We start from the raw sequence: 14,642 nt of genomic DNA, 5'->3' as shown, positions 1-14,642 counted from the left end.
TGCTAGACATGGAGATGAAGTTAGCGAATGTGGAATTCCCCTACCCACTAGTGATGGGCATTTTCTAAACTATGTGTCTCTGGACTCTATAGTTTCTTTTTTTGGTTGGATAATGTATAAGTTTAATAACCTGAGATGAATGTTATGATGGTGGATTGTATATAATATTTGTATACAGCGAAAAAGTACTATTAATCATGTAATTAGTCCCTCTGGACATCTTATGGTTGATAGGGCAAGTTAGACAAAGTGTTAGTATTATCTAAAGATCTTCTAATATATGTAAAATCTCTATCTATAATACAAGGAAATTTAGTTTAAATATATGCAAAATATTGTGGCAATTTCATAACAATGTGGTGTCCATTAAAAAGCTTTTTTCTCTTTTTAACATGGCTTGTAAGTTCAAAGCTTAAGGCATCCTATGTCCAATTAATTGTCTAAGTACTCTACTAATACACAACCATGATCATACTTAAGACAAAGGAAGCTCACTATTAATCTCAACAATAGTTTGGCGTTAAATCTTGAATTAATACGATATCCCTTTTAAATTATGGTTTCTCAATGACTGTCATTAGTTGAGAAGAACTCTTGAAATACTAGTTAAATTTTCTTAGAAATGCTAAATCATCCTTTAAACCTAAACCTTAAACCATTTTAAAATCCTCCAACTTTCATCTTCGTCACAATTATGTGGGTAAGCAAAATGGTAAGATTAAATGGAAATTTGAGCTAATACTCCATATAAATGTTTGATTTACGACAATAAGATTTACTATTAAATATAGCAAAGTTGATACCCTTTAAATGATCTGTAAGATTTGCAGTCACAACAATACCTAGATTACAAACTAATAAATGAACTGGAAGGTCTATCATAATTGGAAATAGTAGGAAGAAAACATCCTATCAATTCTCTCATCTAGGAACCTATTTCATCTTCCTCCATCTCCCAAAACATTTGGGAGTACAACAACAAAAGCACACATCCTTTTTAAATTCCAATTAGCACAAGGCTTTATTCATAAAGATTTGTAGTCACAACAATACCTAGATTAAAAACTAATAAATGAACTAGAAGGTCTATCATAATTGGAAATAGTAGGAACAAAACATCCTATCAATTATCTCATCTAGGAACCTATTTCATCTTCCTACGTCTCCGAAAACATTTGGGAGAACAACAACAAGAGCACACATCCTTTTTAAATTCTGATCAACACAAGGCTTTATTCATATCTTTAAATTTTGATGTTTGCCCATTAGAAAAGTACATAGTCATATTTTTGTAATCTATCTTAAAACAATATCAATCTTTGACCTTATTATTTTTTCAATAGTAGAGAGTACAATCCTATCATTAATAGAAATAGGCTAGATGCACAATACAACAAGAACACTTTCTAGTAATCCGTTATGGGCTTTAGATTCAAGGAGTCTCTTTGTTTTCAAGCATTAAAAGTGGAGATTGAGGCTCTCTATCTTAAAGGGATTCTTCAGACCCCAAATTAAGAAGCTCAAGCAAATTAAAAGTGGAGATTGAGGCTCTCTATCTTAAAGGGATTCTTCAGACCCCAAATTAAGAAGCTCAAGCAAATCAGGGGATAAGACTTGATTGGATTCCCATGAATTTAAACCATCTTTCTTTAAATAATCTTCCATCCAATTCTCCCTCATCGTTGATCGAACGTGAAAGAAGACCATCACGAAAGTCACGTTCCTCTTTTCTATTGGGAGCCACCTGATAGGTCAAGCAGTATCAAATGTAGATATCAGCGAGTAGAAGCAAAATAAGTTGTTTACTATCCAATGGCAAGATCAACATATATACATGTCATCTTGAATATTGGCAATCACTTTGTCCAAATTTCCCAAAAAAAATTCCTTAAACAACCTTTTGCAAAGAGAGTAGAATCACTTTGTCCAAATTTCCCAAAAAAAATTCCTTAAACAACCTTTTGCAAAGAGAGTAGATATTGGTTTTATTAGGCTCGACAAGGTAGCTCATGGCTATGAACATCAATGGGATATCACTTTGTAACTCCATACCACTCGATATTGTTTACGAATTCCTTGCCTAAAGTCTGGTACAAAGCCCGTAAGATTAGAAAATGAGTGTTAAGGAGTACCACAGAGATGTTGGCTTGAGATTGGGTCATCAAAGGCCATTTGAGGAACTAATCCTCACATTTTTATTACAGCATTCATGACAATGGCCCTATTTCTAGCCAAGCACTTGCCGATGGGAAAATGGAGTGATCCTAGAACCAGAACGTCTCCTATGTGAATTTAGGGGACCCTAAACATTATCTCACCCAGACCTCTTTAAATAAGTATCCCTTGACAAGAGGCATGCTTTACCGCTAGAAAGGGAAACGAAAGGTTATTCGAATGAATAGCCAATCGAGTGAGTGGAAAATGTTTGAATTCTATTGATGATGGATGGAAAACGACTGATCGGATTATATGATTGTTCGCTCTTGTAACGCTTTTCTTCTAAGTTTTTATAGGTTTCATGATATTCTCTTATTTCTAGCATTAATATATTGCTTCTATACAAATCCTTTACAACAAGACATGAGCTTTAAATTAATACAGTTAAGGGTGGCCTTCTCAGACTTAATCAAACCTTTGTCAGATAACAAATTTCTAAAAAATGCAATGTCATACATCAAATCTATTAATCAAGATCTGACGAATAGAGTTCCTCTTGATCACAACCTGTCTATAACCTTTGTCTCTCCTTTATTTCTATTTCAAAGCTCGTAGACAACTTGTACTCGAAATTTCAATTTGTATTCTCCTTTCAACCCTTCCGAACTTAAATTCTAAATTTTGGATATTCCACTGGAAATACCCCCACACACAATCCAAGAATCAAAAGTTGCAGAAATTTGTTTTTTAATCTCTTACCCTATGACTAATTATTTTACTAACCTCTTGCTAACATGCATTTTTTGGCTTGGAATGGTTGATAGCATACATATTTTAGTAAGGAGTGTTGAAATCAACAGGAAAGGTATCACGAAGTATCATTTATATTGGATACATTCAAAACAAATCTTCACACAAAGAGAACAAAAAGAAAGGAGATGCATAGTAAGGATTGTTCATCTAATCTCTGCTAGAGACAGAGAATTATATCAAACAAACTAGGAAAGGAATACACAAATGTAAATAAGGGTTATTTTAAATTTGTTAAGTTGGGGTATGCCTCTTCTAACTTTTGCAATCTTAATATAGTACAATTGTCCCAGGCTAAGCTAGAGGTTTTCTTCTTCATTCTTTCCTACCAGTGCCCATTTGAATGGAGGCAATGTAATACTTCACTTAATTAATAAAATTTATATGGCCTAGGCCTTTTACCGATCAAAGAAAAATGTCTTTTAGCGATCAAAGAAAAATTGTATAATATATAAAATTCATGAATAAATTTAATTACTTCAAAAATATATAAATTAGAAACAAAAAAATGATTATAATTGGTACAAAATAAGTAACTAAGTGTATACAAGTGAATACAATATACTAGCTTATTACAAGTACAATAACATATAAATTAGAATACTATTTTAAATTAAAAGAATTAATTTAAAACATTAAAGATATTAAACATATATTTTCAATTATTGTTATATAAGATATTTGATAAAGTAGATTTATATTAAATTATAATGTTATTTTTAAATAATTTTCACAAAATTTGAAAAAAATCATTAGAGGGCATATTAGTTGAAAAACAAGTAATATAATTATAGCATAGGTTTAAACTTAATATTCCTTATTTAAGCTCATCATATTTTACATTTAGAATTGGTGAATGTGCTCATCGATAAGTTCATGCCATGATGAATCATCTTTTTTGACTAACAAAAAAATTAGGCAAACTCACTCTAGCTCTAAGCTCTCTAGATATTGAGCTCCCCCGTGCCCCTATCCCCCCTCCCCTTATTCTCTCCCTCTTCCTCTCTACTCTATCGTAATTTCTACCTCCACCTCTCTCTATCTATCTATGTACTTTCTCAACCTTCACTTTTGTTAGTGAAAACTTGATGCATTGCATATCTTGTTCATTTATAAAACTTTCAAACTAATACATGGTCTTCATATTGCCTTTGTAATTTCCACTATAGTTGATCCTTCATTATCCCATCAAAATATTTTATTATTCCCCGCTACTAAACTCTATTTCTCAAATACTAACCACTCACTATCATATACCCCAAAGCACATATTTTGTGCTTAGTACATATATTTACAAAATGCACCCTTACTACCTAGCGACGCTCATAAAGTCCCCTTCTAAAAATGACAACTCCGTTTTTAAATTTTCATGGTCAATGTATACATGCATTCCGAACCTCTAAATAATTCTCTACATGCATTTTCAATGAGAAAGAAGAGATAGAGGTTGCGCATTGTGGATGTTATACATTTAATTTTTACTTTTAACAGCACTTTAGAGATTGTTTGAGCAAATTCAAAGTGACATTCAACGCGATCTTTCATTACCTTCAATTGATAACAATGAATTAGCTCTTTTCTAAAGAAAGCCACTAAATCAAGCACACAATAGATAAATAATACGATTACCAAACTATTGCATAGCCCACGTACTGATTGCATAAGCTGCCAAGTTTTTCCATTTATTCTCCCAGTGAATGTACTGATCAGATACTGTAACATTTCCACCGCATGCGGGCCAAATGCTATATTCTAAAAAGAATACAAGCAAAATCTAAATAAGATTATTATTTTATTGTTCGATGATTAAAAATAGAATAACATTACTTGAGAAAACTTCCATTGAAGCAGTTGTGAGTAGACAATACTAACAGATGCACTAACTCATTGTAGCATCTAAAAGATTTAGATAAGACACACAGAATGTGCAGTGAAAGAAACGAAAAAAGAATACCAACACGGACTCCTAAATTGCTCTTATTCTTTCTTACTCCTCGTTATGATCAAACATTCCCAGAATTATTACCTCCTCATCAATATTATCTATATTATGAAATTAGATCATTCAAATAATGATCAGTGGACACATCCAAATTTAAGTAACAGCAAATGAATGGATAATGCAATATAATTGACATTACAAACTGAATAGTACGAAAACAAACTGTGTTAAATCAATAGAATACAAGTAGATTTATTGCTTGGAAACAACTGCTAGTGCTTAAATTGGCAGTAGACCCCAAAAATTATGAAATTGCCAGTTCCGAACATCAACACGTTATTAAATAAAGAGCTTTTACTGAAAGCTGCATTTATTGTGATGAACAGAACTACAAATAAAAATAAAATGTTCTAGAAAAGCTGATATTCACTGTGGTTTTGAAGCCACAATATACTGACTGTAAAAAAAAAAAATTTGAGGTGCAATACAGAGTTATAGAGAAAAAGATGGTGAGACGAGATTTAATACAATCCACTGTTGAACAGTCACCGCTGGCTCTGCTTTAATTTGCGCTTCTTAGCTCTGGCCCTCTCTTCCCTTTCCTCTGCTTCAATGAGTTCCAATTCTCTCTCGTCCTCTTCCCTGGCAATTCTCGCACTGGGAAAAAAAAGCAACATCAGAATGCATGGAAAGCTAAAAGCATATGATAAGGATATTTGGAATTTTGCAAAAAATACATTCTAATGCAACCTGTTATACATCTAGCATAGTCAAAAAAATGTATGCTTGAAAGGAGTACTACTTCATATTTCAACATTTGCGACGTGATGTATCATTGCTCATACAATAACTTATTTCGGGCCTGTTACTTATGCTCCCGTAGAACCTTTAGACGTATGGTTTAGGAAGAGAGAGCGTCCAGCTTGTTAAGCTCCTGCAGATGTTTATATGACGGCCCTTGATATAGTCACAAACCAACCCCTTCTTTTCCAGATTAGAGTATTGTAATAGAGAGCATTGACGTAGAGTTTAACATGAATGGTTGTCTCGTCTTGAGCTGATACTGCCTAACCCAGCTAGTAGTATTTCTCACTCTTCCCTTTTAGTTTGTATACAATTTAAGTAGCTATTTGCATTCATTTTTAGCGATTATGATCTTGAATTACATTTGGAGCTTCGTGTGTATGAAAGCACGAGCAGCTGCAGAGCTCGATGTATTTAATATTATTACATGAATTACCATATAACAGCAGAAGTTAGGTTGTGTTTCAGATAGTTTGAAAGCCACCGATGAACATCTAAATATCCGAATTTTGTTGATCGACTCGGTAAAGAAGGTGACATATTTGCTTGATTAAGCACCGTACTTATTCTTCTGGTGTATTTTATATTAGCGTATTTATTATTATCCTACTGATTACTACATAGCTCTAGATGGTATATGTTTCATCAGTCCATTGAAAACACTTGAAAGATCTAGGAAGATTCTATTAGAATATTATAATGTTTCTTTAATGGTCATCTTAATTAGTTTTTAGTTTATTAGATAGTTTTTCCGTCTTTAGATCACGATTGTTTCTTTTAGAAACATCGTTTTTGTATATCTATATAAGGAGCTTTCATCTCCTTAGTTTAATACAACTACAACAATATCGATTTACCATAACATGGTATCAAAGTAGGTCGATGGGATTTCATAATATTTTGCGCATTTTATTAAAAAATTCAAGGCTCTTTTGATCTGGAATTTTTTCCAAAAATTTGGTTTTTGATAATTAAAAATAAATATCGTTAAGAGATATTTTATAAAATCTTTGTGGTTCATCTTTGAGGATTTTTGTTGGAAATCGCAAGTCTAGTTAAGGGTTTCGATCCTGCAAATTCTTGGTTGCAACAGAAGTCTCTGATTTTTAAGGGTTGCATGTACTTGCATGTTTATTGCATGTGCTTACATGTGCTGGTTTAGCAAGTGAAGTCTCATGTTTTGCCACCCTTAAAAATTTCTGATGAGTTTTCATCAATTTTTCCCTTTAAAAATTTCTGATGAGTTTTTATTGCATGGAATTCCTTTGTGGGTTAATAATTTTTTTCCTAAAAATATTTCCTTAAAAAAAGGAAGCTTTGTATTGTCTGGCCTTGATTGATATTTCACATCAAAAATCATGTTCAGTTTTTCTCCTACAAATTCACATAATTCAGTTGTGGGGCATCTTGCTCATCTGCAAAGTTTATAGGGTTTGTTGATTTTTCCTCAAAATCGTGCTAGCCATTCCTAGTGTTTGTCTCTGTCTCCACTGAAGAGCAGCTCCATTATTCAGCATCAGATTGGATATTTTATGATGATTTTTGGTCAAATGTTTTAACTTTTGCCGATTCTGAGAGGGTTGGTAGCAGACTCGTCTCAGAGGCAAGCTCTTGTCTCTTGTTGCAAAGTATTTTGAAGAAGGGGGCACCCTTCTCTATTCTTTTATAGGCGAATTTTGGCTTCTTGCTCATTAACATTTTGCAGATCCTGGGAGGGTCTCAGCAGCAGCAAAATGTTTTGAAGAATTTGTGACCAAAAGACATCAGTTAAACACTGACATTAAGGGAGAGTATTAGAATATTATAATGTTTTTTTAATAGTCATCTTAGTTGGTCTTTAGTTTATTAGGTTTCTAGCTTTCTATTTCCGTTTTTACTTCATGATTGTTTCTTTTAGAAACATCATCATCTTTGTAATTCTGTATATAAGGAGTTTTCATCTCCTTTGTTTAATACAACTACAACAACATCAATTTATCATAACAGATTCAAGTATTAAAAGTTGATGGTATAATCAAACTTAAGAGCATAATTGATTAAACCTGCAATTTCTTATTTCCAAGGCCAACTATTCAAATTTCATATAAAGATCAGAATTTGCTAAAAGAGACATTGACAGTAATACTTATATTTATTGATAATTATCAACTAAGCACCAGACCAAAAATCACCTTCTTCTCTCTTCTTCTTGTATCCTGCTAAATCCAACCTCCATATCACTATCATCTTCATCATCATCCCTGTACTTATTTGGATCATACCTGGAAATGATAGCCAGCAAGAAGACAAAATATTTATAGCAATTAGCAGCTTCTGAATAAGACTTATCATTCAATATTTGAATGAGGACAAACTTTACCGAAACATCTGTCTGATAAGACTCCTAAAATTTGTGCCTTCGTCCATGTCTTCATCAGAAGCATAAACTTTGGGTCGCTTTTTAGGACGATCATGATGCAAATCACGTGATAAAGGCTTTCCCTGTAATATGTAAAAAATAAAATACATCAAGAACCGGCCAGTTTTCTGTAGAATATAATAACAAAGGATATGAACAGAAAAATCATTTAGAAAAAAAGATTTTTGAACCTGAGGTTTTGGTGCCGATTTTGGAACATGTTTTGGAGAAGATTTAGGAGCTAGTTTTGGCACAAGTTTAGGAACTGGTTTTGGTGCCAATTTGGTTAGTGGTTTTGAAGCCGGTTTGGCTAATGGCTTTGATGGCATTGATTTGTGTGATGCTACAGGCTTTCTTTGTTCAGTTTGAGTCCTTTGAGTTGGAGCCTTTGAAGGAAGTATTTTCTGCATAGTTGTAGGTTGTCGTACTGAAGACTGATGTTGCTTAGGTTTTACTAAAGGTTGTTGATGGTCAGCCTTAACATCTTTTGAACCAGAGTTTGAAGGTGGTCTTTTCTGATTACTGCATCCTCTAGCATCCATTTTTGCATTGGTTGCACTGTGATGTATGGAACGATTATTGTTAGCCAGCTGACCTCCAGATACAACCTTCCTTAATTGCTTATTTGAATCAACCACGTTTTTTTGTGGATCCACCTTGGTAGGCATCTGTCTAGAAGATGATCCCATGCTTTTAAATTCTGTTGGATGAGAGATTGACTTTGATAAAGCTGGTTTCTTCATTTCCATTGAATTCTTAACAAACACTTGCTTTGGTTGACCATTCTCTGCATTGGAAAATATTTTTAGAAGCTCTTAAATTAATAAAAAACATAGAAGACTTTCACGAATGAAATTGTGTTAAGACTCACTTGGCCTTGATAAACCAACATTTCTAGATTCTGATGCCTGTTGTCTCTTTGGAGCTGGAACTTCTGCATCGTCTGAAAAGAGAAATGAATAGTCCCTTGCTGCTTTGAGTTGCTGTGCTTTCTTCATAGCCTGCAACAGAAGTACCAAAGGCTGTGAATCAAATGCAGTGTCATTCATGCAAATACTAGCCAGTAACCAATCTTGACTAAACCGTATAAAGTTTGGATCACAAAGATTCAATTCTTTGTACTGAAAAAATTTCACGATTGATAAGTAGGAGATAATTTCCACGAGTCAAATTGTGATATTGCTATCAGGATTTAACTTGTAATTTTGAGTCAAACTCATTGACCCATGTTTCATGAGTAGCGATTCAACATGAATCCATATCTCATGAGAATAAATGGAACACTTAGCACTCATTGGATCAATAATATATTTAAAATCAGGAATTAAACCTTTAGGTTTTTTGCTTTAACATATGGCCATACAACCACCAATTTGAATCCACAAATAGATGCAGAAACTAGAACAGATTTATGATGATACAAAACAACTAAGGAAACTGTCCTTGTACCTCATTGATAACCACAGGTTTCTTTTTGTACTCGATTTTTATATTTGCGGCAGTTGTAGATGACTTTGTTACAGTTGTAGAAGACTTCACTGCAGCTGTAAATGACTTCTTAGGCTGAAAGAAATTCATCAATTATGAACAGAGTCAAAACTAATCAAGCATAATCTGAAAATTTATCAGGACAACATATTCCAAATAATAAGAAAATATAAAATGTTCAAAAAGAGCACTTCACATACTTGTGGAGCCTCCTTTGCAACTTTTCCTGAAAAATGTGATGTCTCAAGTTTTGCACGTGTTTCTTCAATAACTCTCCTGGCAATAACTGGTTGTGTAGGTCCAAAGAAAGATCCAAAGCTACAAAAACAATATTCCGCATCCGACAATTAGGTGAACTTACACTCTCAGATGCAACAGCTTCAGAATCTACAGCATGAGTTACATAAATAAGGGTAGTTCATATCAGACATAAAGCCAGTGTTGAATATCGTGATAGAATAGTCCTGAGAACTAGTTTTGAAATAAGTATTGTCAATCAGTACATGCATAAAATGCATTTCTGCAAAATTTCTTAACATCTTTGTTTAAGAGTGAACACGACCTTCAGTGTAAATCAAAATTCTAAGTCAAGACTTAGAGAACTCATCAGTGAAAAAATTTAGACTGTCTTTTTGTCACAATTGCACAACAGATATTTTAAAGAAATTGAACACGTGAACAATGAACTTTCAAATTCACTTCAGCAGCAATAATCGTACTTATCATTTGGAAGACATTTCCTCTTATTGTTGCCATTAATAATTTCCCCATGTCTACTATTCTGATTCCCAGTTTCGTTCTTAAGAGATTCAGTTTTCTTTCCATAAACTCCAGTGAATTTTTCTTTAAGCTTTAGGCGTTCAAGCTCTTTCAATTTCTGTCTCCTCTGTATATATTCTTGCCGTTCTCTGGTCGTTTTTGCATCTTCATCTGCTGTTGACCTTCTAGATGGTCTTGAATCAAATTCAACCTCCTCCACCTCTCTTTTTTCCACCTTTTCTTCCAAATTGGAACCTCCTAAGAGTCTCGAATAATCCCTATTCCTTCGGTAGAAATCCTGAAAGCATTCAATGATCCATTGTCAAGAATCAATAAACATCACCACAAATGATACTACACTTACTAGAGATGTTGTACTTACAGCTCTATCATAACTCTGTGATGCCATGTACACCTTTCGGACCACTTAGTTTTATCCAAAACTGAGGTTGAAATAAGAAATATTCCTGAAAATGAATGTAACAATATTCAAGCATTATGGAATTATTATACACAAGTTCAAAAAACATGGAGTAAACAACGTTCTTGATAGAATTTGAGCCCACCAATAACAAATTTTACATGGATTTGCATGTACAATATTCAAGATTCAAGAACTACAGAAATATTACACTTGAGTTCAAAAAACATGGAGCAAGTGACAACCTTCATAGATTTTAAGCTCGTCAATCCCAGATTAAACATTGATTTGTAGCATGTAATTACTTATTTATTGATCACATGTACACATTTCACATCAGTTAAAATGTGATCCAAGACAGAGGTTTAAAGTATGAATGGTTTTTGAAAATCCACTTGCTGTATTCAAGAATTGGGAAATTCCTAAATAATTATATAAGCATGGAGTAAATGATGTTCGTGATAAATACTGAACTCGTCAGTCACAGATTAAACATTGATTTGCAGTATGTAATTACTAATTTATTGGCAATCAGCATGTCCAATCCTTGTGATGTTTATATAAATACGAGGATTATAACCTACACATCCCAAAACCTGGAATGAATTTTACAATGTGCAGGAAGTTAGACAACAAACATAGGAAAGCATTTGTTTCAATTCCCACACCTTATTCATCCATCAAACAATGGTTGGCATGAGTTTTCCATAGTCCATTAGTATGAATAAGATTGTTTCTAAATTCAACAGTATATTTTTTAAGTTAAAAAGATACAAGGTCAAATCCAGAAGCAATCTTATGAGATCTTAACAATTTATATCCTTTATACTGCATCTAGGAGGCAAAACAAGAAACATACAATCATATCCCAACTCTGAATAGAATTTTGCTACATAAAGAATAATTTGCAATAAATCACAACATTGCTGTGAAAGGAATTTGTTATTTTTGTCAAATGAAACAAGGAAAGAAAATATATTGATGTCCCAAGTGACCAAAATACAGCTGGAAACAAGAGCAAGCAGGAACCAACAAGAGGCTCCAAAGTGTTGGCAGAACTGATGCAGTGATGATAGGAGATGTTTAGAGCTGTCATGATGATGATACAGATTTGGTTGCATGATGATCAGTTATTGAGTTGTCATTAATGTCACATTGTCAAGTATTGACTTAGTGTTCCTAGCAGGTTGTTGAGTATAATTGTGATGAATAAGGTATTGCAGTGAGTGTCGGTGGTTGTTATCCTTATGGGAGAGACTTAGGGGTGTCTCTGCCAGTCAAATGTATGACCGCTAGTCATGATGTAAAGGTTTGAATAAGTTATATGATCAGATGAAGGGTTGAGAGTGCAACTGCTAGAACAGTTAGTGACAGGCAATAGGCACTTTGATTGTTTTGTCAAACCTATGAAGGATTAAACCAATTGGTCACAAGAGAAAGTGGAACATAGCTCGTAGATGTTGTGGTTACGATCACAACTTTTTCTGATGATCGGCAAGCACGTATTGTGACGATAAACAAAGTTTTTGGATAAGTTGTACATGTTCTTGAGCTACCAATGGTAGATCAAGGACATGGTAGATCAAGGACCGGTGACTAGTATAGATGTAGTAAATTCAATCGAGCCAAACACGATGTGGTGACATGTCTCAATGTTTGAAGATGACAATCAAGCATTCCAAGGATCGATGCAAGTGTGTCATGAAGAGTCTAGAAGAAGGGTTCGTCTGGTAATAACTTGTTTGATTGTTCTCCATGAATTCAAATGTAAAGTTAATTGTGGGATGAAACGGTAGAGGAAATTTGTTGCATGTATCGAGATTTTTGTTTGGGCGCGTGGTATGCGATTGATGCATTTGAAATTCAAAGTGAAACGCATTAGGGCAAATTTAAGGTGGTGGAACATTAAGGGTTTTGAAGAACATTATATGTTTGATGAAGAAAAAATTGTGTAGATCGTAGTGTGGTTGTAAGTGTGAAGGTGTGATGAAACCAGAAGACAGTTGGGAATGAAGTGGTATTTATGTGTGCTACATTGGATCTGATCAGGCAGAGGAGGTGTTGTTCTATAGACCATTCTCCCTAGTGTTCCCTACAGTTGCACCAGTAAAATCCCTTAATCAAGTGAATCCTAACAGGTCATTTAATGCAAATCCTTTAACAAGGTGGCACTTTAATTAGTGTTAAAAGTCCTCTAGTAAGGCCACTCTTGACAAGGTAAAGCTCCTAACATGACTTGAGGTAAATCCCTTGACCAAGTGCCTCTGTTATAGCTCCTAACAGAATTAAACTCCTAATAGAACATACTTCAGAAGAGTATGCAATTTGTGGGTGCTAGTTGCCACCATGGTTCCAAATTGGGGTTTTACAAGACCAAAATATCTGTGTTGAGTGTTGCATAATTTTGTGGATGTGCTTTCATTTGTTTTTGTATAGCTTATACTACCATAAGGGTTTGAGTAGTTGAAAAGATGTTTAATCAGTTGAATACCGATTCACCCCCCTTCCCCCCCCCCCCCCCTCAGTAATTTGATCCCTTAAGACTAACAATGGATATCAGATGCTAGATCCTTTGCGATGGTGAAGCTTAACAGCTTGAGGCAAAGATCAAAGATGATGCAAAAGGAAGGTCCTAAGTTCACAAGGGAGAAGTACCTTGTATGGTGTGGAAGGATGAAGCTTTGTCTCAAAGGTATGGGAGAGCAATATTGGAATCATGTTATTAGAAGATATGTTGTCCCTACAGGGACCCTCAGTGTAGATCAATTGAGGATACAACAAGAGCATATTGCTACTATGAAAGCCATTTAAGTACTCTATCTAATGTAGAATTCGTCAATGTCCGAGATCTAGACACTGCTCATGATATGTGGGAGAAGTTAGAGACAGTCTATAGTGGAGTTTCACATGTACAGAAGGCTAAGGTGGATAGCCTGAAAGGAAAATTTGATGACATGAGGATGATGGAAAATGAGAACATTGAGCAGTACGATCAAAGGATCAAAGATGTGGTTACTGCTACCAGAGGAGTTGGAGAGAATCTTGAAGAAGAATATGTGGTAAGCAAAATTTTGAGAACTTTGTTACCACACTGTGCTATTAGAGTTTCGGTTACTCAAGAAGTAAGATCTTTAGGAACTGGAGCTATTACTCTTAATGCTTGTTTAATAAGAAAGTGGATAGCATTGATTGAGCAATTTTGTCAATAGTATGCCTAAGGTTAAAGCTGCATTTAAGTCATCCTTGACTCTTGGTCCATCAAGGAAAGGAAAAGGATGGTAGTTCTTTTGACCTGACATATCATTCTAATGATAATGAATCCATCCTGTCTAAAGTAAGGGAAAGGGAAGAGATGGAAGCATTGCTTTCTAGAAAGTTGCCTAGAGGAAATGGTAAGTACAATGGAAAACTATCTTTGAAAAAAAAATCATTTAAAAAGGTTGGTCATATAACTTCCAAATGTCCTAACAATGACAGGAAAGATAAGCCAAGGAAATACAAAGAAAAGGTCAAGAAGGCATGCTATCTAGCTGAAGAAGGTGTCATTGATGAAGAGTGATGGTAAGGATGAAGATGAGATTGTGTTTGTTGCACTTAAGGAGCAGCCCTCTACAATTGGTGAGTAGGCCCTAGTTTCTAGCATGAATTATAATGGAGATTGGATAATTGACAATGGTTGTTCTCATCATATGACCAATGACACAAGCAAATTTGCTAAGATTGAGGAATGTGATGGAGGATCGCTAAGGTATGGTAATGATGTTCCCTGTCTAGTAAAAGGTAAAGGTTCTATTGCATTGAATAAAAAAACAAATTGTGTTGATGTTTATTGGGTTGAAGGTCTGAAATATAATTTGCCAAAT

General features: G+C 34.3%; 1 protein-coding gene across 1 annotated transcript in view; it reads right to left on the bottom strand.

The window, feature by feature from the left end:
• Window positions 1–5,116: 5,116 nt before the first annotated feature.
• LOC149548369 (uncharacterized) overlaps window positions 5,117–14,642 on the bottom strand; it is a 56,975-nt gene continuing 47,449 nt past the window's right edge. Inside the window, exons 2-10 of the mRNA XM_089792453.1 lie at window positions 10,741–10,825; window positions 10,319–10,656; window positions 9,800–9,917; window positions 9,561–9,674; window positions 8,983–9,112; window positions 8,303–8,898; window positions 8,073–8,194; window positions 7,885–7,974; window positions 5,117–5,566 (exon numbers count right to left, since the gene is read on the bottom strand). Of these exons, the coding sequence (XP_089648579.1) occupies window positions 5,455–5,566; window positions 7,885–7,974; window positions 8,073–8,194; window positions 8,303–8,898; window positions 8,983–9,112; window positions 9,561–9,674; window positions 9,800–9,917; window positions 10,319–10,656; window positions 10,741–10,767 (1,647 nt within the window). The 5' untranslated portion in view covers window positions 10,768–10,825 and the 3' untranslated portion in view covers window positions 5,117–5,454. The remainder of the gene's footprint in view (window positions 5,567–7,884; window positions 7,975–8,072; window positions 8,195–8,302; window positions 8,899–8,982; window positions 9,113–9,560; window positions 9,675–9,799; window positions 9,918–10,318; window positions 10,657–10,740; window positions 10,826–14,642) is intronic.

The sequence above is a fragment of the Cupressus sempervirens genome, chromosome 7 (genome assembly GCF_028749045.1).
Source record: "Cupressus sempervirens isolate cs-2001-9-10 chromosome 7, ASM2874904v1, whole genome shotgun sequence".
NCBI lineage: Eukaryota > Viridiplantae > Streptophyta > Pinopsida > Cupressales > Cupressaceae > Cupressus > Cupressus sempervirens.
This window is presented reverse-complemented; position numbering and strand designations above follow the sequence as displayed.